We start from the raw sequence: 22,961 nt of genomic DNA, 5'->3' as shown, positions 1-22,961 counted from the left end.
ATATATAGGAATATTGTTAATTAACAATAAGGAAAGTTTTCATCTGACAGCCCATGAATGTGAGCAAACAGAAAGGATCCAAAAGTAAAAATCCCATTCATTTTCTCCACACAGAAAACACATTTAAGCTATATAAAAAAACATTTTTAATAACTAAATTACTAGGGAGGGAGTACACTACACATATCAAAACGATTACATACGAGTTTAGAATACGAGTTTACATCTCGCAATTCTGACTTTATTTCTCAGAGTTGCAAGATATAAAGTCAGAATTGCGTGATATAGTCGCAATTGTGTGTTATAGTCAGAATTGATAGATATAAGGCCACAATAGCGTGTTATAAAGTCAGAAATGAATTATAAAAAGTCAAAATTGCATGTTGTAAAGTCAGAATTGTGAGATATAAACTATTCTGAGGCGGGAAAGTTAGTCTTTTTTTCCCCTTATTATTGGCCAGGTAACTCACAATTGCGAGTTTATATCTCACAATTCTGAGAAAAGATGTCAAAATTGCGAGATATAAACTCACAATTATGCGTTAGAAAGTCAGAATTGCGAGATGTAAACTTGCAATAGCTTGTTTTCATATGACGTCACGCCACTGGGTTGCCATGGCGCAAAATACAAATGGAGGGCAGGAAGTGATTTGCTGTATTTAGAAAGCACTATAATAAATAGAGTCATTAATGGTTACTTGAATCGATCAAACCACAAGGAGTTTTTATCGTGTGCCAAAAGTTGTTGTTCATAAGGAGGGAAAAATGCAAGAAAGTGATCGAAAAACTCTGGAAAAACGGCTTTCAAACCTATGTCTGCGGTCAGGAGGAGCCGAATGGGAAAGTGTGTGTGTGTGTGTAACGTTAGTGTGTGTACTTTCTCAGAATTGCGACTTCATATCTCGCAATTGCGACTTTATTTATCAGAAATGCAACTTTAGATCTCACAATTGCGATTTTATTTCTCAGAATCGTGACTTTATTTCTCACAATTGCGACTTTATATCTCACAATTGTGACTTTATTTCTCAGAATTGCGACTATTTCTCAGAATAGCGACTCTATTTCTCACAATTGCGACTTTATATCTCACAATTGCAACTTTATTTCTCAGAATTGCGACTTTATATCTCACAATTGCGACTTTATATCTCACAAATGCGACTTTATTTATCAGAATTGCGACTTTATATCTCACAATTGCAACTATCTCACAATTGTGACTTTCTCAGAATAGCGACTTTATTTCTCACAATTGCGACTTTATATCTCACAATTGCGACTTTCTCAGAATAGCGACTTTATTTCTCACAATTGCGACTTTATATCTCACAATTGCGACTATTTCTCAGAATAGCGACTTTATTTCTCACAATTGGGACTTTATTTCTCACAATTTCGACTTTATCTCGCAATTGTGACTATTTCTCCGAATTGCGACTTTATATCTCACAAATGCGACTCTATTTAACAGAATTGCAACTTTAGATCTCACAATTGCAACTTTATTTCTCAGAATCGTGAATTTATTTCTCACAATTGTGACTATTTCTCAGAATTGCGACTTTATTTCTCACAATTGCGACTTTATATAACACAATTGTGACTTTATTTCTCAGAATTGCGACTATTTCTCAGAATAGCAACTTTATTTCTCACAATTGCGACTTTATATCTCACAATTGCAACTTTATTTCTCAGAATTGCGACTTTATATCTCACAATTGCGACTTTATATCTCACAATTGCGACTTTATATCTCACAAATGCGACTTTATTTATCAGAATTGCAACTTTAGATCTCACAATTGCAACTTTATTTCTCAGAATCGTGAATTTATTTCACACAATTGTGACTTTATTTCTCACAATTGCGACTTTATATCTCACAATTGCAACTAATTCTCACAATTGCGACTTTCTCAGAATAGCGACTTTATTTCTCACAATTGCGACTTTATATCTCACAATTGCGACTTTCTCAGAATAGCGACTTTATTTCTCACAATTGCGACTTTATATTTCACAATTGCGACTTTATATCTCACAATTGCGACTTTATATCTCACAAATGCAACTTTATTTATCAGAATTGCAACTTTAGATCTCACAATTTGCAACTTTATTTCTCAGAATTGTGAATTTATTTCTCACAATTGTGACTTTATATCTCACAATTGCGACTTTATATCTCACAATTGCAACTAATTCTCACAATTGCGACTTTCTTAGAATAGCGACTTTATTTCTCACAATTGCGACTTTATATCTCACAATTGCGACTATCTCAGAATAGCGACTTTATTTCTCACAATTGCGACTTTATATCTCACAATTGCGACTATTTCTCAGAATAGCGACTTTATTTCTCACAATTGCGACTTTATTTCTCACAATTTCGACTTTATCTCGCAATTGTGACTATTTCTCCGAATTGCGACTTTATATCTCACAAATGCGACTTTATTTATCAGAATTGCAACTTTAGATCTCACAATTGCAACTTTATTTCTCAGAATCGTGAATTTATTTCTCAAAATTGTGACTTTATTTTTCAGAATTGCGACTATTTCTCAGAATCGTGACTTTATTTCTCACAATTGCGACTTTATATCTCACAATTGTGACTTTATTTCTCAGAATTGCGACTTTATTTCTCACAATTGCGACTTTATATCTCACAATTGTGACTTTATTTCTCAGAATTGCGACTATTTCTCAGAATAGCGACTTTATATCTCACAATTGTGACTTTATTTCTCAGAATTGCGACTATTTCTCAGAATAGCGACTTTATTTCTCACAATTGCGACTTTATATCTCACAATTGCAACTTTATTTCTCAGAATTGCGACTTTATATCTCACAATTGCGACTTTATATCTCACAAATGCGACTTTATTTATCAGAATTGCAACTTTAGATGTCACAATTGCAACTTTATTTCTCAGAATCGTGAATTTATTTCTCACAATTGTGACTTTATATCTCACAATTGCGACTTTATATCTCACAATTGCAACTAGTTCTCAAAATTGTGACTATTTCTCAAAATAGCGACTTTATTTCTCACAATTGCGACTTTATCTCGCAATTGTGACTATTTCTCTGAATTGCGACTTTATAGCTCACAAATGCGACTTTATTTATCAGAATTGCAACTTTAGATCTCACAATTGCAACTTTATTTCTCAGAATCGTGAATTTATTTCTCACAATTGTGACTTTATTTCTCACAATTGCGACTTTATCTAGCAATTGTGACTATTTCTCCGAATTGCGACTTTATATCTCACAATTGTGACTATTTCTCACAATTGCAACTTTATATCTCATAATTGCGACTTTATATCTCACAATTGTGACTTTATATCTCAAAACTTCGACTATTTCTCAGAATTACGACTTCATATCTTGCAATTTCGACTTTATTTCTCACAATTGACTTCATATCTCGCAATTGTGAGATAAAAGTCGCAATTATTTATTTTTCTATTTTTTTTCAGTGCCGTAAACAAGCTTCCATAGTTAGGAGTCGGATGGTTTGGTCAAAAGCCTACATATTGTTACTGTTGTTTCTTTAAATGACTGAGGAGAAAATGAACAGGAAAAACACTTCTGGTGTCCACAATGTTGAAGAAGTGTGCGGTCACCGTTACAGAACGCTTCACCGCTGGCCTCAAGGAAGACAAACAGCCTTTCCATACGGTAGTGCCCTTAAAGGGCTTCAAAACATTATTTGTAATGCACTGATATTTTAGCATATTTTGCAGCTTTTCTTACAGTGTTCTCCAAGTTGTGCAATGCATTTTAACCACTGAGTTAAACATTTGGACTGCTGCATGTATCCCAGAATCCCCCTGCCCACATGCACATGGCCACATCTAAATCCAGCCATCTACTGCAGGGAGAAAGGAGAGGAGGACATAGGAAAGAGATGCAATGAATCATGGGAAAGAGAACAGGGACAGACAGAAGGACATGGATAAAAAGAAAGAATGAGAACGCAACTGCATAGACCCAAGTTTGACTGATGGCAGCCTGATGATGACGATGATGAAGATGATGGTGGTGAAATACCCAAGTCACAAGGCAGCATGAGAGGAGAGGAAAGGAGGAAAGAAAGAAAGAGAAAGATTTAATATTGTGTTTATTCTTGTATTGTTATTAACCTGTATGTCTGCAAATATAAGATGGTGTGCAAATGGGAGAGAGACAAGTACAGACAAGAAAAAAGATAGAAACTATCCATGTAAAAGACACATTATAAATGCACAATAAATCAACACGTTGTCATCAGTTATAAATTATTACCCTGTAATTGAAATAAAGCTAAAATAAAACAAAATCAAATATATATGAAGGAAATTTAACTTAAAATTGAGAAATGTAGCCATCTAAATACAATAAGTTGAAGTACTAAAAGTATTACTCCTAACTAAAATTGAAATAAAAATAAATTAAAGCTAAATAGAAGTATTAAAAAACGGTAACACTTTACAGTAGGTTTCATTTGTTAACATTAGATAAATACCGCTTGATGAGGGCCAAGCACACACACACACACACACACACAGCTGATGCGAATTCTCCGCCCCCCCCCCGTCAATATCAGGACCTCGTCAGTATTTCGTTCACCCTTTTATTGATTAACAGTGTTACATTGTGAGATTATTTGCTCAAAGTGAGAATGTTAGTGTGAAATTGAACACTACAGTATATGCTAATATTGTTTTAAAAAACAACAACATTTGCACTAAACAAGCCGATCCACTTTTCCATGTTGATAAGTGCATTAAAATGAGAAAAAAAAAATAATGGGACAAAAAGAAATCAAGAGACATTTAGAATAGTTAAAAATGTGCGATTAATCGCGAGTTAACTATGACATTAATGCGATTAATCACGATTAAATATTTTAATCGTTTGACAGCACTAATATATATATATATCTGTATCTGGAGGGACAAGCTGATGTCCTGAGAGCCCCTGTGCTGAGGAATGCCGAGGTGGAACAGGTCGGCTGGGATAATCCCTGAGAGATTACGGAGCAGGACACCACCTGTTCCACCTGTGATTGACAACGCTTTACGCAGAGCTCATGGGTGCGAGATCTCAGAATGAAAATAAATCATCGTCAGCTAATGCGGTCCTCACACACGTACGGAGTCATCAGACGTGATTAAGAGCGTGAGCCTCATTCGCTACTCCTCCAGTCATGCTAAATTACTCAAGTCTAAAGATCATTGAGAGATCAAAGATTCCTAAAATAACTTCTAATAGATGCGTGTTTGATTAAACTTTCATTTGAGCGAAACCGGAAAAGGGCAGAGTCAAGGGGAAATTTAGATTCATAATGGCTTAAATAAAACATGAAATCCAACAGCAGTTTCCAAAGATATTGTAATAAATGCATGACGCACTCCACATTTAAATAATCTTTATATCGCATTCATCCTAATTGAATCACATTGTCGGATGACGACTGCAGTTTATGATGGGTAATATGATGTATTAGAAGATCCAGTGGGAATTGTTTTATAGTCTATGAAGGGAAAGAGGCTTAGGGATAAATTTGTGCATTTATTCAATCTTTAGCTTTTGATGTTATTCATTTCTCTCTCTCTCTTGATATTTCTCTAAAAAACGACTCTGTCTTTGTCTGTGTTTGGTAGAGCTCTAAAGCACAGAACATTTTCACCCAAACAAAGCTTTTATAGAAAAAGAATCGTGCAAAATATCTGAAACCAAGATGCCTGATCCATAAATACATTGTCCATTTAACAGCAGTGCTTGAAAATATTTAGTCGATTAAAACCTTTCATTTTTTCTTGTACATTTAAGGTGAATTTAAAAACAATTGGTATATGAAAAAGTATTATACGCTTCAAATAAATATTTTTATTTGAAATATACAGTTCCATGAAGAACCTTTACAGTCCATAGAAGCTTTCCATTGCACAAAGGGTGTTTTATAGTGGAAAAATGTTCTTCACACTACGAAATATGGTTCTCTTAACCCTTTACCTTTTTGATAATTGACATTAAAATGCACTATACAAACTTAAATGGTTGTAATTCAAGAATGCTTTGGAATATAGACTTAAGTTTGGTCTTGTTTTAAAGAAAACAATCAGCATATTATTATTAAATTGAAAGCACTTCAAAAAATTAAACTATGGAAGTTATAATTTACAGTAAATCAAATATACTTTATTAATATATTTTTTTAATATGAAATATATATTTTACAAAATATGTTTTACTATAAAATAAAAGCTATATATCTAACCAAGTTGTGATTCAAATTTGAAGTTGATATCACAAAAATTGAAGTTCCCATGAGATTTTGTTTAGGCGTAGTACCAAAAATAGCCACCGGATGCCATTGAATTTAATTGTATGCATTTTGCCATAACAAATGAATAAATTTCTATCCAAATATCACTTCTGTCACTAAATATGGAACCTTGAGACTCAGACCTTTCTGACAATGTGTTTTGTCAAGATTAGAAAAGGTTTTCATAATAAATTATGAAAGATGATGCCCAAAAGGGGAGGGGCCTAATAAAAAAAATACCGTTTCTATGGTAACGCAACGTCCAATTTCAAAACGGTTTTCACAGGATGAATTCTGAGTTCGTAAGCTTTCAAATGATACCTAATTTATGATAACTACTAAAATATGTGATATAATAATAATAAAAAATTATATATATATATATATATATATATATATATATAATATTATACTTTTTAGAGAACTTCTTACCTTTCATTTTTGTAAAATATAATTTTATCTTTTTTATTGAAAAATACTAATTATGTTTTATTTTGAACTTTTAACACTAAAAACCAAATTTTCAATTATTAAAAGTGTGCGCGTCGACTTTTTGTGACAAAGGTCAGAAACTCCTGTAATGACGTCGATTTTTTTGAGGCGCACTCTTGTCATATATTCATATATTACTGTTCATTCATAATTTGTAAGAAAAAAACAGACCTAAAATATCTATTTAGGAGTCTTAGACCTTTCCAACAATAAATAGTTTGTCATGACAAGATTAGGATTTAATAGTAATATAGTGAAGTAAAGTTAGGTTGCCCGTATACGGGCAAGTGACAGTTAAGGAGTTAAAGCTGCAGTGCGTAGTTTTTTCCTCTTTGTCGCCATCTCTGTTCGAAATCTGCAATTGCAGTCATTCACGGAATTATCAACTTTACGTGAGTTGTACTTTGACACCCTCGACGCAGCACAGCGTGGATGAACACAATGTTTGAGGAGAGTGTGAGGCTGTCGGTCACCACGCCGGTGTCAGAATCACAGATTATTCTTTTTGGAAGTATAAAAATGTCTACGGATTGCAGCTTTACCGTTCACTAAAAGGTTTGTTGGGGAACCATAAATATTTCTTCAATGACATTGAAAAAGTGAGACCCCTTTTAGAGCCCTTATTTTTGAAGGGTTATTACACCCAAAAATGAAAAATCTGTCATTAATAACTTTCCCTCATGTCGTTCCAAACCCGTAAAACTAAATTCAATCTGTTGACAAAAGTTGGTCTAAACCGCTCGATTCATATGGATTAGTTTTACGATCTCTTTATGAACTTTTTAATGCGTTTAATTGGTAGTGGCGTATTATGGTGGAACAGAAAGCCAATAAAAATATCTTAATTTGTGTTCTAAAGATGAACGGAAGTCTTGGAACGTCATTAATCACAGAATTTTCCATTTTTGGGTGCAATATTGTATAAAAAATACGATTTGTCACTTTTAATGGCGACATTAACTGCACTGCAATGAAATGAAAGCAGTGGGAAGAAACGAGGCTAGTGTCTTTGATCATCCATGGCAGGATCACTGGCCTATGAAAGCACAATGCAAAAAGGACATTCAGAAGAGTTAAAAGCGAGCCAGATTTGGCGAGTAAACAAAACTCACAGCAGGACTATGGGATGAATATAGTATCAAAATGATTAGCAACTGCAATCCGCACAAAACTAATTGTGTTTGCACGATTTAATCATTTTGATCCTATTATCATCCCATTCAGGACTGCAACAATTTAAATCACAATGCCAGAATGATGGTGTTTTTATCTCGAGAGCGAATCGAAGCAACACAATCACTGATGCTTGTTTTCCTACAACAATTTTCCCAGTGGAAAATGAACTTCCAGCATGCATGAGTGGGATATGTTTGTTAGTCCCTGGAGAGTGAAGCAAAGTAAAAGGTTCCTCAATTACGGTTCATAATACTTGTGTGACAAACTGACTGAGCGTGACATCATTAGGGCACTCGAAACAATTAAATGGCACTTAAAGACATCAGTGTTTAAGATAAAGGGCTTGGCAAAGGGGAAGTGGAGTGTAAAGGTTACCAGGGCGTGAAGTTTCTCCTCCAGGTCTTGGTTTGCTCTCTGAGACGCCGTGTAGCTGTTCTGCAGTCTGTTGGGGGGACACAAAACAAGTGTGTGTCACTGTCAGGGTATAAAGCTATATTCTGATGTTCTATGATATATCCTGGTATGGTGTGGGATTGATATGGATATGTGGGTATTGACATGAAACTGCATGAGATTTCTCTGCCGTGCTGGGAAACGTTACCGCATAACACACACGAGATCACGTTACATCTCTCTGGTGTACACTAGAGCTCGTCTCAGCTGAAGCCGAAGAAAACATTCGCGAGTTATTGCAATAATAAGTCCTCGTATTTCAACACAGAGTTGCAAGAGAGTGTGTCTGATGTTAAAGTCGTCAAATCCTCAAGTGGTCAGAAGAGGAAAAGGAGAAGCACTTAAAAGACATTTCCATCACAAAAAGCCATTAAGCTCATCCTCTGTGCTAGTGTTTCGAACCAAAAAGTGGCAGATTTTGTGTTGTGTTTGTGATTTTGTGTTTGTGTGTGTTTTTCATTTCAGTATGACCAACCAATATACATCTGATCTAGAACCAACAGCAAAATCAGAGTTTCTGTTTTATTTTACGGACATTTTGATGACATGCCGGTCAAATATCGCCTCTTAAAGGGATAGTTCACTTTGAAATTAATTTTTGGTATGTTTTAGCTTACCTCAAGGGCATCCAAGAAGTAGATGTCTTTGTTTCCGCAGTATTTTCAATTTTGATATTTTTAGGTCAAACCGTTCTGGTCTGTCAGTCATATAATGGAGGTCTATGGTCACCACCTCAAAGAGCATGGACAGAGAAGTCCAAATTAAACATGATTTAATGACTCGTAAATGTAAGTACACATTGATGGCTTAAGACACGAAACGAGCGGTTTGTGTGAGAAAACGAACAGTATTTATATAATTTTTACCTCTTGTAACTTGTGATCTGAGGGCGTGGGCGCTTTGTGGCTGTGATTACAAGACGAACGATATAAATACTGTTCGTTTTCTCACACAAACCGCTCGTTTCGTGTCTTAGGCCATCAATGTGTACTTACATTTACGAGTCATTAAATCATGTTTAATCTGGACTTCTCTGTGCATGCTCTTTGAGGTGGTGACCATAGACCTCCATTATATGACTGACAGACAAGAACGGTTTGACCTAAAAATATCAAAATTGAAACTACTGTGGAAACAAAGACACCTACATCTTGGATGCCCTTCAGGTAAGCTAAAACATACCAAAAATGTCCCTTTAATTAGTCAAGTTGAGGAAAACTGGAGGCAAGCTATGTAACTTTAAAAAAATGACATAATCAGGCTTTATAGTATGCAAGATATTATTAGCCTAACTTTCAAAAAAACATGAACGTCCGATTGGCGTCAATCCTCAACACCAATAGTTTTTTTACTATGGTTTTACACACATTCACTTTTGGAAACACTGAGGCACGGATGTACATAAAACAAATAAATAAAACATCTCCAGTTAATTAGCAGATCATCCATTTAGTTTGCTATTAAAGAGATCTAGCGCCAAAATCTGTTGTTTTTTAAATCAAGCTGAGAGCATTAATAACTTTCAAATGGTACTAGAGCCTGTTCCTTTATAACATAGCCAAAGGTCGGTGTATTTTTGCTTTATACATTTTAGGCTCATTCTCAAATTCCTATTATGTTAGGGGGGCGGGATTATTTCGCAATTTTAAAAGGATTAGTTCACTTTTAAAAAAACTTTTGTTGATAATTTACTCACCCCCATGTCATCCAAGATATCCATGTCTTTCTTTCTTCAGTCGAAAAGAAATTAAGGTTTTTGATGAAAACATTCAATTTTTCTCCATATAATGGACTTCATTGGGAACCAAACGGTTCAAGGTCCAAAAGACAGTTTCAGTGCAAACTACAAACTGTTCAAAGGCCTTTAAACGATTTCAGACGATGAATAAGGGTCTTATCAAGCGAAACGATCGCTCATTTAGAAAAGAATAACAAAGTTTAAGTTTTATAAGCTCAAATGGTCGCCTTGCTCTGTTCTGTGATGCGCGTTTGTGACTCTCCTGTTCAAACTTGTTAATCAAAGTGAACAAATCTTTTTTCATGTCATTTGCTTCATTCAACAAACGAAATGAACGAGTTGACTCAGGAAAAGATTCGTTCATTTTGATAAATGAGTTTGAATAGGAGAATCATGAACGCGCATCACAGAACAGAGCAAGGCGACCATTTGAGCTTATAAAACTTAAACTTTATTTATTTATTAAATGAGTGATCGTTTCGCTTGATAAGACCCTTATTCATCGTCTGGAATCGTTTAAAGCCCTTTGACCAGTTTGCACTGAAACTCTCATTTGGACCTTGAACCGTTTGGTTCCCAATGAAGTCCATTATATGGAGAAAATCCTGGAATGTTTTCATCAAAAACCTTAATTTCTTTTCGACTGAAGAAAGAAAGACATGGATATCTTGGATGACATGGGGGTGAGTAAATTATCAGCAAAAGTTTTCTTAAAAATGAACTACTCCTTTAATTGGACAAATTGACCTGAGATATTTTAATTTTCCCGGCCAATGTCTGGTATTTACCGGACAATGGAAACACTGGCCAAAATGTATGCTTGTTTTACCTCACACACTAACGAATGTGCAGTATGTACAGTATGTACCTCGTTTTTGGGGTCACGGTTTGATATGAGTGGACTTCCACGACACAAATCAGCACAATGCCAAATGATTTTGTGTCTTTATAACAGTGGAAACAACTTAAAATACTCTGCCATCTATGGTTATACAGATGAGACCAGATAAAGACCAAAGCTCCAAGAAATGAGTGGTGGACTACTGTACATGGGGTAATGTTGATACCTTTTGGTATTATATCTTCATTGAAAAAACACAAGGCTCAAAGGCTTCTGTTCATAAAACTTCAAGTAGGAAACATCAAATTCAAAAACAAAATGTATGCTTACAAAAGGTAATCTGGCCTGCACGACACATTTTCTCCAAATTCTGCCGTTCAGTTTACAGCAGAAACCAAGGTCTCGATCACTCTTTCCCTCTCATGGATCAATACAGTTTCACTGTCTGGCAGATCATAGGGGACTTTCACTGTCTCGCTTCATAACAATTAGAATTAAATCAATTCATTTCAGCAAGCTGTGGTGATTTGCCCTGAGCGCAGTCATAAACCCTAGCTGCAGACGGCCGGCGCTGATGAAATGCAAAATGTGCGCAATTACTGTCGCTTGATGACCGCTCTGAATCACAGAGGAGGGGAAGCTAAATAAATTTGGTGAAACGAACTAAATAAATGACTGAGTAAACAAACAAACATGAATAACAATTCCTCTCAGAGCCTGGTGCAAATCGCCACAGCGCACGTGACAACGTTACAGCGTTAGGTCAGGGGTCGCATTCAAACGCCCATGCTGCAGAATCACAAACCAATTACGCTATTATCTGCGGAGAGTTGGCATGCAGGGTTTGGATTTGGCAGGCCAGGAAATGGAGCGGCAAATGTGAGCACCGCACTTTTTTGATGGAAGGAATGCTGGGTAATTCAATCCCTCTGCCGTCTGAAAGCATATAAGCCGGAGATGCATCCTGATTGGAGATAAAGTGGCATGATTGCAGCCAAATTACACACCGACTCAATCACAAAGCACTGCACTCAGACCATCAGGGGCATATGAGATTAATAATCAGGATCTGCACTCAGACCTGCTGATCGTAAACTCAACTGATAACAATGTGTCCGAACAAGGTGCGAAGTGCGACTAATAATTTGGTTACACGTTATTTTGATAGTCCACTTTAGACATTCTACTAACTAAGCAACTACATGTCAACTAACTCTGATAATTAGTAGCCTGTCAGGGTTAGGGTCAGTTGAATAATTTGACATATAGTTGCGAAGTTACCTACAGTCAGAAGAATGTCTGTTGAGGAGCATCAAAATAAAGAGTTTTATATGATAATAAGCAGACTCTAATAATAGTCTAATGACTGATATCGTTGCTAACTCACTCATAGTTACTTTAGTTTGTACTGAACATACATGTTAATGTGAACAGACCTTAAAGGAGTAGTTCACTTTTTTAAAAAAACAAACTTTTGCTGATAATTTACTCACCCCCATGTCATCCAAGATGTCCATGTTCTTCAGTCGAAAAGAAATTAAGGTTTTAGATGAAAACATTCCAGGATTTTCTCCATATAATGGACTTCAATGGGAACCAAACGGTTCAGTACCAAATGAGAGTTTCAGTGCAAACTGTTCAAAGGGCTTTAAATGATTCCAGGCGATGAATAAGGGTCTTATCTACCGAAACGATCGCTCATTAAAAAAATATATAACAAAGTTTTATAAGCACAAATGGTCGCCTTGCTCTGTTCTGTGATGCGCGTTTGTGACTCTCCTGTTCGAACTTCATCAAATTGAACAAATCTTTTCCCCGAGTCAATTTGTTCATTTAGTTCGTTACATGAACCAAATGACACGCAAAAAGATTCATTCATTTTGATAAACGCGTTCGAATTGGAGAGTCACGAACAGAGCAAGGCGACCATTTGAGCTTATAAAACTTAAACGTTGTTATTTATTCATTAAATGAGCGATTGTTTCGCTTGATAAGACCCTTATTCATCGTCTAGTGTCGTTTAAAGCCCTTTGAACAGTTTGCACTGAAAATGAAGTCCATTATATGGAGAAAAATCCTGGAATGTTTTCATCAAAAACCTTAATTTCTTTTCGACTGAAGAAAGAAAGACATGGACATCTTGGATGACAAGGGGGTGAGTAAATTATCAGCAAAAGTAGTTTTTTTTTTTTAAAGTGAACTACTCCTTTAAAAAAGGAATATATTGGTCTTATTGCCCATTATACCATGGTCTGGGTGAATACTCGATTCTGATTGGCTGCAGGGTGTCCGTTAAAAAGTGATGGAGGACACCTAGTAAAGTAGTTCTGGTGAAACTGCCTGTTTACTATTCGAAATTAATAAATAAATGCGCTGCCCACAACAGCTGTGAGTAACCATAGCAACAGGCAGTCAAACGCTCTATCAAAACAAACATCTAACGTTAGATACAATACAACAATGAGCGACTAAGTTATTTCTTTTAACATTTATGGAGAATATGGCAACTTTGACGACTGGTATGCTGTAGGTCGACTCTCCGATGCTGGACTGGAGATCCGTCAAATAACGTCAGTGACAGGCCATCGATGCGAGAGCAGTCTGCGGGCTTACTGGGGCTGGAGCAACGTACTGTCTGCATCAAGTGCCCATCATGGGCAGCAGTAACATTACCCAGCTTTTGTGGATCCTCCTGACTGGCCGACTTTTTCAAATTGCACTATAAATGGGAACGTTGAAATTAATTGTAAATCAAAAAGCTAGCATGTAGGCAAATGACCCTCTCTTTGATCTGATTAATTTATTGCCCTCTATAACCGCAAATCGCTGGTGCTCAGAACTAATTGTTTTTTTTTGCTGTTTTTTTTTTTTTGATTAATTGTTTTATGTGTAATAAAAAAATAACTATGCCTACCTTTGTGTTGCATGAAAAAAAAACATGCATTTTTAAACCTGAAGGGTTCTACAAGCTGAGCGGACTATAAATATCTCCGGTTGCTAAATAAACCGTCAGGCAAGTTATTATTTGTAAAAACTAGATTTAGCCTAATTAAAATATAAACTAATGTTTTAAAAATGTTTTATTTGGCAAGTGACCATGGTATAAGCGGGTTAATACCCTCTGAGGTGTCCATTGTCAGGTTTTAATGGACCTCCGCTGCGCATCGGCCGGTTCACGCCTCGCCGTCGTCCATTAAAACCTGACAATGGACACCTCGTCGGGCATTAACCCTTACTTAATAGTGAACACTGTTCCAAAGAAAAATCTATAGTGTTCTGTCCTATATTTCACAGTTGTTCACACAGAAATCAGCCTGTCTGCATGTCAAAAGCATCAGTCCTGCCAATTAAAACGGTTTCACAGTAACAGAGATGAACTGGCCAATACAGTGCCACAGAATCCTCACACAAACACAGCGAGTGTGTGCTCATTAAAATCAGCCACTGTTCTCCTTTACCTGTAATGAAAGTAGCACATTACAGTCACTTACAGGTCTCAGATTCAGACCATAATTAGCCGGCAGAAACTCAAGGCATTCGTCAGACAATAGAGCTGTTTGATTGCCTGTAAAACCTTTTTTTTTCTTTCTGAAGACTATGCAGTCAGGCACAATGTTTTTTTTAACAGTACAACAGATCAACATTTGTTAAAACCAATTTAATAAACATTGTAGCAATATTTCAAACCACATTCCCCCCCAAAACACTGACTGACCACTTAAACAAATAAAACAATCCACAATTACACTGTTCTGGCCTATACAGAATCAGATAGAATACCCAATAGTCGAGTAGAGTTGAATTTTATTATAACAAAATGATGAACCAAATAACTTTCATGCTGTTTGGCCTCTGTTAATTATATTCATGTATTATGCGAGTTGTGAACTTGCTGTCTGAAATGTGAGGAAAAGTCCCAAAAGAATTGTTAAAGGAGTAGTTCACTTAAAAAAAAAAAAAAAACGTTTGCTGATAATTTACTCACCCCCATGTCATCCAAGATGTCCATGTCTTTCTTTCTTCAGTTGAAAAGAAATTAAGGTTTTTGATGAAAACATTCCAGGATTTTCTCTATATAATGGACTTCAATGGGAACCAAACAGTTCAAGGTCCAAAAGACAGTTTCAGTGCAAACTGCTCAAAGGGCTTTAAACGACACCAGACGATGAATAAGGGTCTTATCAAGCGAAACGATAAAATCTAGCGAAAAATAAACGACAAAGTTTAAGTTTTATAAGCTCAAATGGTCGCCTTGGTCTGTTCTGTGATGCACGTTCGTGACTCTCCTGTTCGAACTCGTTCATCAAAATGAACAAATCTTTTCCCGAATCAACTCGTTCATTTCGTTCGTTGAATGAACCAAATGACACGAAAAAAGATTCGTTCATTTTGATAAACGAGTTCGAACAGGAGAGTCGCGATCGCTCATCACAGAACAGAGCAAGGCGACCATTTGAGCTTATAAAACTTAAACTTTAAATGAGCGATCGTTTCGCTTAATTCGAAAAATGCTGGAATTTTTTCATTAAAAACCTTAATTTCTTTTCTTGGATGACATGTGGGTGAGTAAATTATAAGCAAAAGTTTTTTTGTTTTTTTTTAAAGTGAACTACTCCTTTAATGGAATCATTAGGCGTTTCTCAATGTCAAGGAAGGATCCTCGGAAGCCGGAATTTCGAGGATGCTACGTCATCGACGTCCGTCGAAGGACTGTTCCAATGTCGAGGATCCAAGGACTGAGTCCTTCGTTCGGAAAATATCCCATACACAGGAAAGGATGCATATGTGTAGCCTTCGCGCTCTTAAATCACCCACAATCCTATGCGCAGCTTTGCTATCTTGTTCAAAAAATAAAAAATGTCGACCGTTAGCGGAGTCGGAGTGATAACGGCAATATGCTTTCAAATGTAAGCAAGTATAATTTCAGTTTAGCCATTTATTTAATGTTTGTTAAACTATTTAACATATCGGCTCAAATTTGCTGAGGGGATTTAAAGCTGTTCCCTTTTACTGGTGATTAACTTTTTAATTTTTACTTCATAGCCTTTTTTGTTGGTCACATATTTTACAATTGCATGTGTTTTAACAGCTAGATCATGTTGCTATATGGAGGTAGTTCTAACTCCGGTAATATAATCGTTTTTGAATGAATAAACTCCTTTTTAAATCAATATTTTGTGTCAAATTATTGATTTATTTGGTAGGTAGCCATGTTGTGGGAAAATGTATAGCGAGGCGGTTGTTACAGCGAATACAACCGGCTGATCAAGACCCCTCTGCTTTATAGTTTGCGGGGTTGTATTCACTATAACAACCGCCTGGTTATACATTATCCCTTTATTTATTTATTTCTATGAGGACTGACAAGACAAAATAAGGACTGTCAAGTGTATTTAAACAGTGCAGTACACCAGCACTATGATTTTTGCAGCGCCGAAGCGGACCTTTCACTGATGTAATGACGCAATGACGTGCACTTGCTAGCCTGTTCCATTTACATGTTCTCCGAACGCTAAAGAGGACCCTTGCCTAGCCTCTGAAGGAAATGACTTGGAAGGACCCGTCCTGCCAAGGAAGTATCCTTGACATTGAGAAACACCTATTATGTGGAATCGGAACCAACAAATGAAGTGCTTTGCCTTGTGTGAGGCGGGAACTGGGTCGCCCTTCGAAATCCCACATGCCAACAAAGGAGGTTCTCCAGATGTTTTCTATGTGGTTAACACAGTCCACTTTGCAGCTCGCCCTCCCTGACCAGCATGCTTTGCCGAACCTGCAGCTCTTTGTAGTGACCCTGCAGGGGTCCTGTAACTCGACAGCCACCGGTCAGTGGATTAAAGTGATGCCTGCCAGCTTCATACAACTACAAAGAGTTCGTTCATTCGGCTGCTTTGATCACAATCATTAAAAATGGATTGCGGTCCACTGCATTTCTCGTCTCATCTCGCGCCCTCATCTACGCCTGCAACTTCAGAAAGAAAGATATTTCATCCACCTCTTTCCTGAACATGGATGACTCCTAAAGACTGTAGTCGTTTTGCAGTCAGTGAAAATAACAGGGACCACAGATTTCCAGGATGTCAAAAAACTGGACGGAATACAAATGGAATTTAAAATATAATGTGGAATGTGTCACGGAATTTGGAGAATTTTGGAGAGAGCAGCACACTTAATCGAATCGCGATATGGAATATAACTGGTGATTGTGGCAAATATACATTATAAAGCAGAATGCACACCTCGAAGACGTCGAAGTAATATAATAATTAATAAATACCAATACAATCTATATTAAATATATCAAAAGAAAAAACAGAACAAAAAAATATTCTAGCTTCATGCATTCTTTTCTTTTTTTCAACACTTGAATTTGGGTACGTTTCATAAAAACAAAACAAAAAACGTTTTGCGCAAAAAGCAGAGAAAATCACATTGTCGTTAAAGACTACACCCAGATCAGATTCAGAATGATGATCAAAACACAGATGGATCGATCGAGTCTATCAACACCCCACAGCCGCAGTCCTACAGCTCGTCCTGGGTCAACATTTCATTCAGTAACATTACACAGGTTTGATTTATATGCTGTTTAATGTTGATAATGATCGCGTTATTTTACGAATGCATCTGCTTACATACGAGATCGCTTGTTTCTGCTTCTTCTTCACCTGTGTTTTGATCTGGAGATTCAGTTCTCTTTCAGAAGATGTGATAGCGCCCCCTACCATATAACAGTGAAAACATGGGACGACTAAAATGTTGGTGTTCAACTTTGCATTTTAAAAATACAACCGTTCATTTTTCGTTTTGCAACGACCGTTTGGACATAATACAAGATAGAGTTCTTGATTAAATTCATTAAAAAAAAAAAAAGAAATGATAATTACAGGAATAGCCTCTCTAAACCTCAAAGAAATGCCATTAAGACATCGAAGCAGAAATAAGGGAGAAACACCAGGAACTCCGTGTCTTTCCCTGCCATTAATGCTTGGATAACACACCATGTCTCCGCCCATTAATAATAATAATGTCTAGTGCGGTGCATGGGTGTGAAATAGGTTATAAACCTACCAACGTCCGTTGCCATGATTTTTGGAATGACTTATCGAGAGAGGAAAAAAAAAAGACGTTTTAGTCGCATAACGTCGGTTAATGGAAACGCCGTCATTTCGCAATCGTTTTTTATCGACATTTGGAAAATATCACAAAAGTTTTGCGCAAATCTGTAATGGAAACACGCCTAGTGGGTCAAACCAGTGGGAGTGCGAGTATGACGCACGACTAACCTTCTGAACTTGTCTCTCATTTTCTCCAGGTCGTCTCTGGTTCGACCCAACTCGGCCTGCATGTAATGTCGACTGGTTTCAAACTCCGTCTCCATGGCCTCCATCTTATGAGTGGTCTGGGACAGCCGGCGCCGGATGTCTTCATTCTGCTGCTGCAGGAGCCTGAGAAATAAACCAGAGCAGCGAAAGACGTGAGAAACAGCATTCTCATGCTTTTCTGCACACTAGCATAAAGAACTCTTTAATATCCATTCTGAAGACTGTCCATCATCCACATCACCTTGCCATACCCAGGACAGCATGTGTGTGCATTCCGGATGCAGATCTCACATTACCTCGGTATTCTTTTAACCAATATCTGTCATGTTTGGTATCATTTTACAGCTCAAATAGTAGAGGTGTTTGAGATGCCGGTATCATTTGAATGTATTAAAGAGACAAAAGAGACACACTCTTAAAGAGACACACCCCATAACAGGCCTTCTCTGTCTCTCTCACATCATGAGCATCTCATTCGTGTTCATATTTAGAGTCATGAATGATGTGTTAACGCATTTCACCAGGTTTGACATCAATGATGCCCAAGGCGCGAGTGAAGCATGTGTCAGAAGTGTTTGCATCATGCATGATTCATATGGGGGATTTTGTATGACAGCACCACAACCTCTTTCACTGTGGCCTTTTATATTTAACTCGTGTTGTTTAATAAATAATTTCACTTCCCTGAAGTTGGCCTCTTCCATAGAACGTTTTACACAATCAGGTGATCTGAACTTAATCATGGTTTCCAATGAGCGAAGAAATCATTTCCAATGAATGAAGAAACCCTTTTCTGGTGGACAAGCAGATTTTATATATGAACAACAGCTTTAATGGACTCAGATTAATTTTATATGAGAACGATAAATAATTAAACATTGCATGTCATCGTTCAGCTGCTTTTTTTTGTATTGGTTTAAAATAGAAGCTGTAACTTCCAGCCCTACTTCATATGGGGGCGGCCCATGCATCCGACGCGCAGTTTCATTTACCACACACACTAAAGCACGTGTGACACTTGCTATGTTTTGGTGCTTATATTAAGACACAAATGCATGAACTTCCTCTCCAGGCTCTAGATCCACTCTTCGTCATCATTTAATCGCTTTATTCAAGAAAAACTATCATCATGACAAACACACAAAACCAAAGGACTCCAGGTGCACCCCTGCTCACATCCTACATCCAACATAGCCAAGACTCCATCACTCCACAGAACAACACATCCACAACACTTTAGTAATCTGGACGTGTTGACATGTGGCTAGTGCAAACCTAATGCAAAAAAAAAATAGAGTACATGTGTGCAAAACACTGAACAATCCTGAGCCGGATGATTAAAAGGTGCAGCATTAGGCGAAATGTTGAGTCTACTGAGAGCGAGTTAAGGTTTAGTCATGCAGGTGTGTGAATGTGGGATTAGGAGCAGTACAAGTGTGTGTGTGTGTGTGTGTGTGCAGCTGCAGTGAAGCAGAACATATCTGCTGTGTACCAGCAGTCACACTTCTGCCGTCTCATCTCTATACCCACACAAACATCATGTGTTACTTCTCATTTTGTGTTTATTGTTATAGGGGAATAACTGTATATTTTTTCACCATCCAATATTAATTGTTAAAAAGGGATACTTCACCTCTGGAAAAATGAATGTGTATTTAAAATGGGTCATTTATGTAGAAGAAATGTGAAATTATTTTTGAATTTGGAAATTTCTAGACTGAGAAAAGCCAGAAAATTTATTTTTGGCTGATGTGGATGAAAAACAACAACTCCCAGAATGCACTTGCTTCGCTGCCCTAGGAGGCCACGCCTACAGGTAACAGAGCGCAGTAGAGAACGCGAGAGAACGACGCGGGTCATGTTTACTGTGGCGAGCAGGACGAGTGAGGGCCGCGGGAGAACGACGCGAGTCATGTTTACTGTGGCGAGCAGGACGAGTGAGGGCCGCGGGAGAACGGCGCGAGTCATGTTTACTGTGGCGAGCGGGACGAGTGAGGGCCGCGGGAGAACGACGCGAGTCATGTTTACTGTGGCGAGCAGGACGAGTGAGGGCCGCGGGAGAACGGTGAGAGTCATGTTTACTGTGGCGAGCGGGAGCGGGACGAGTGAGGGCCGCGGGAGAACGACGCGGGTCATGTTTACTGTGGCGAGCGGGACGAGTGAGGGCCGCGGGAGAACGGCGAGAGTCACGTTTACTGTGGCGAGCCGGACGAGTGAGGGCCGCGGGAGAACGGCGCGAGTCATGTTTAGTGTGGCGAGCGGGAAGAGTGAGGGCCGCGGGAGAACGGCGCGGGTCATGTTTACTGTGGCGAGCGTGACGAGTGAGGGCCGCTGGAGAACGGCGCGAGTCATGTTTACTGTGGCGAGCGGGACGAGTGAGGGCCGCGGGAGAACGGCGCGGGTCATGTTTACTGTGGCGAGCGGGACGAGTGAGGGCCGCGGGAGAACGGCGCGAGTCATGTTTACTGTGGCGAGCGGGACGAGTGAGGGCCGCGGGAGAACGGCGCGAGTCATGTTTACTGTGGCGAGCGGGACGAGTGAGGGCCGCGGGAGAACGGCGAGAGTCACGTTTACTGTGGCGAGCCGGACGAGTGAGGGCCGCGGGAGAACGGCGCGAGTCATGTTTACTGTGGTGAGCGGGACGAGTGAGGGCCGCGGGAGAACGGCGCGAGTCATGTTTACTGTGGCGAGCGGGACGAGTGAGGGCCGCGGGAGAACGGCGCGGGTCATGTTTACTGTGGCGAGCGGGACGAGTGAGGGCCGCGGGAGAACGGCGCGAGTCATGTTTACTGTGGCGAGCGGGACGAGTGAGGGCCGCGGGAGAACGGCGCGAGTCATGTTTACTGTGGCGAGCGGGAAGAGTGAGGGCCGCGGGAGAACGGCGCGAGTCATGTTTACTGTGGCGAGCGGGACGAGTGAGGGCCGCGGGAGAACGGCGCGGGTCATGTTTAGTGTGGCGAGCGGGAAGAGTGAGGGCCGCGGGAGAACGGCGCGAGTCATGTTTACTGTGGCGAGCGGGACGAGTGAGGGCCGCGGGAGAACGGCGCGGGTCATGTTTACTGTGGCGAGCGGGACGAGTGAGGGCCGCGGGAGAACGGCGCGAGTCATGTTTACTGTGGCGAGCGGGACGAGTGAGGGCCGCGGGAGAACGGCGCGAGTCATGTTTACTGTGGCGAGCGGGACGAGTGAGGGCTGCGGGAGAACGGCGAGAGTCACGTTTACTGTGGCGAGCCGGACGAGTGAGGGCCGCGGGAGAACGGCGCGAGTCATGTTTACTGTGGTGAGCGGGACGAGTGAGGGCCGCGGGAGAACGGCGCGAGTCATGTTTACTGTGGCGAGCGGGACGAGTGAGGGCCGCGGGAGAACGGCGCGGGTCATGTTTACTGTGGCGAGCGTGACGAGTGAGGGCCGCGGGAGAACGGCGCGAGTCATGTTTACTGTGGCGAGCGGGACGAGTGAGGGCCGCGGGAGAACGGCGCGAGTCATGTTTACTGTGGCGAGCGGGACGAGTGAGGGCCGCGGGAGAACGGCGCGGGTCATGTTTACTGTGGCGAGCGGGACGAGTGAGGGCCGCGGGAGAACGGCGCGAGTCATGTTTACTGTGGCGAGCGGGACGAGTGAGGGCCGCGGGAGAACAGCGCGAAGCCGGTGGCATGATTACCGATGAGCAACACCTGTGACACGCACCGGTCTCGTATCTCTCATGGAGGAGTGAGGATTTTCTTAGCAATGTTAAAATGCACATCAACTAGAGGCGTAACAATATATCGTTCCACAATATATCAAATACAAAAATGCAACAATAGGTATCGTGGATAGTTCCCCCAAAATAAAAGTTAATATGTGAGAAAAAGCTTTCAGAGTTTTAGTGTCAGTACTACATTGAACTACTATATATAATGTTGATTATAATGTATAATAATGCAATGTGGGAATATTTGTGGGTCCTGATAATTCCAAATGTCTTATGCTACCAGTAAAAAGTGGCCGACATTATTTTCAATATATCTAATCAGTGAAAGAGGGCAAGCGCATTCATCGAAAATAATACTGTATTTTCAGCCTCAGAATCATGTACATTTTTATTCTGGTGTCACCAAGTCCAAGTCTTTTCATTTAAACCTATAATGTAATATCAAATTTAGCATTTAATCAACAGTACATTTTTTGTTAACCTTTTACCATATGTCTTAGAGTATCGCAATAATATCGTGTTGTGACTTCAGTATCGTGATATATATCGAATCGTGACATGAGGGTATTGTTACACCCCTAACATCAACCGATCACTCATTTAGTGTTCATGTGTTCACGCAAAATGACGATTTTTGCGGCATCTGAAGATTTTTTTCCAGACAAAAAATACATATCTCTCGTCTCAGGGGTATATGAGGGTGGAAAGAATGGTAATTCGACTCTAATTAGCTTAATGCTAAATCCTGAAGTATCCCTTTAAAAAGGACCTATTATTCTTTTTTACATGTTCATCTTTCTTTAATGTGTAATGTTGCTGTTTGAGCATGAAAAAGGTCTGCAATGTTACAAAGCACAAAGATATTCTTTGTATCTGTGGTCTGGAGTTTTCTTCTATGGATC

General features: G+C 39.1%; 1 protein-coding gene across 2 annotated transcripts in view; it reads right to left on the bottom strand.

Moving 5' to 3' along the window:
* Positions 1 to 22,961, bottom strand: part of tjap1 (tight junction associated protein 1 (peripheral)) — a 136,598-nt gene that overhangs the window by 17,061 nt on the left and 96,576 nt on the right. For both annotated transcript variants that reach the window (XM_089117305.1, XM_089117306.1), the window contains 2 exons: positions 18,327 to 18,488; positions 8,384 to 8,450 (listed from right to left, as the gene is read on the bottom strand). In XM_089117305.1, coding sequence (XP_088973431.1) covers positions 8,384 to 8,450; positions 18,327 to 18,488 — 229 coding nt within the window. The remainder of the gene's footprint in view (positions 1 to 8,383; positions 8,451 to 18,326; positions 18,489 to 22,961) is intronic.

This window comes from Pimephales promelas, chromosome 11, assembly GCF_988280905.1.
Source record: "Pimephales promelas chromosome 11, fPimPro1.hap1.1, whole genome shotgun sequence".
NCBI lineage: Eukaryota > Metazoa > Chordata > Actinopteri > Cypriniformes > Leuciscidae > Pimephales > Pimephales promelas.
The sequence above is the reverse complement of the archived record's forward strand: the minus strand, read 5'-3'. Positions and strand labels throughout refer to the sequence as shown.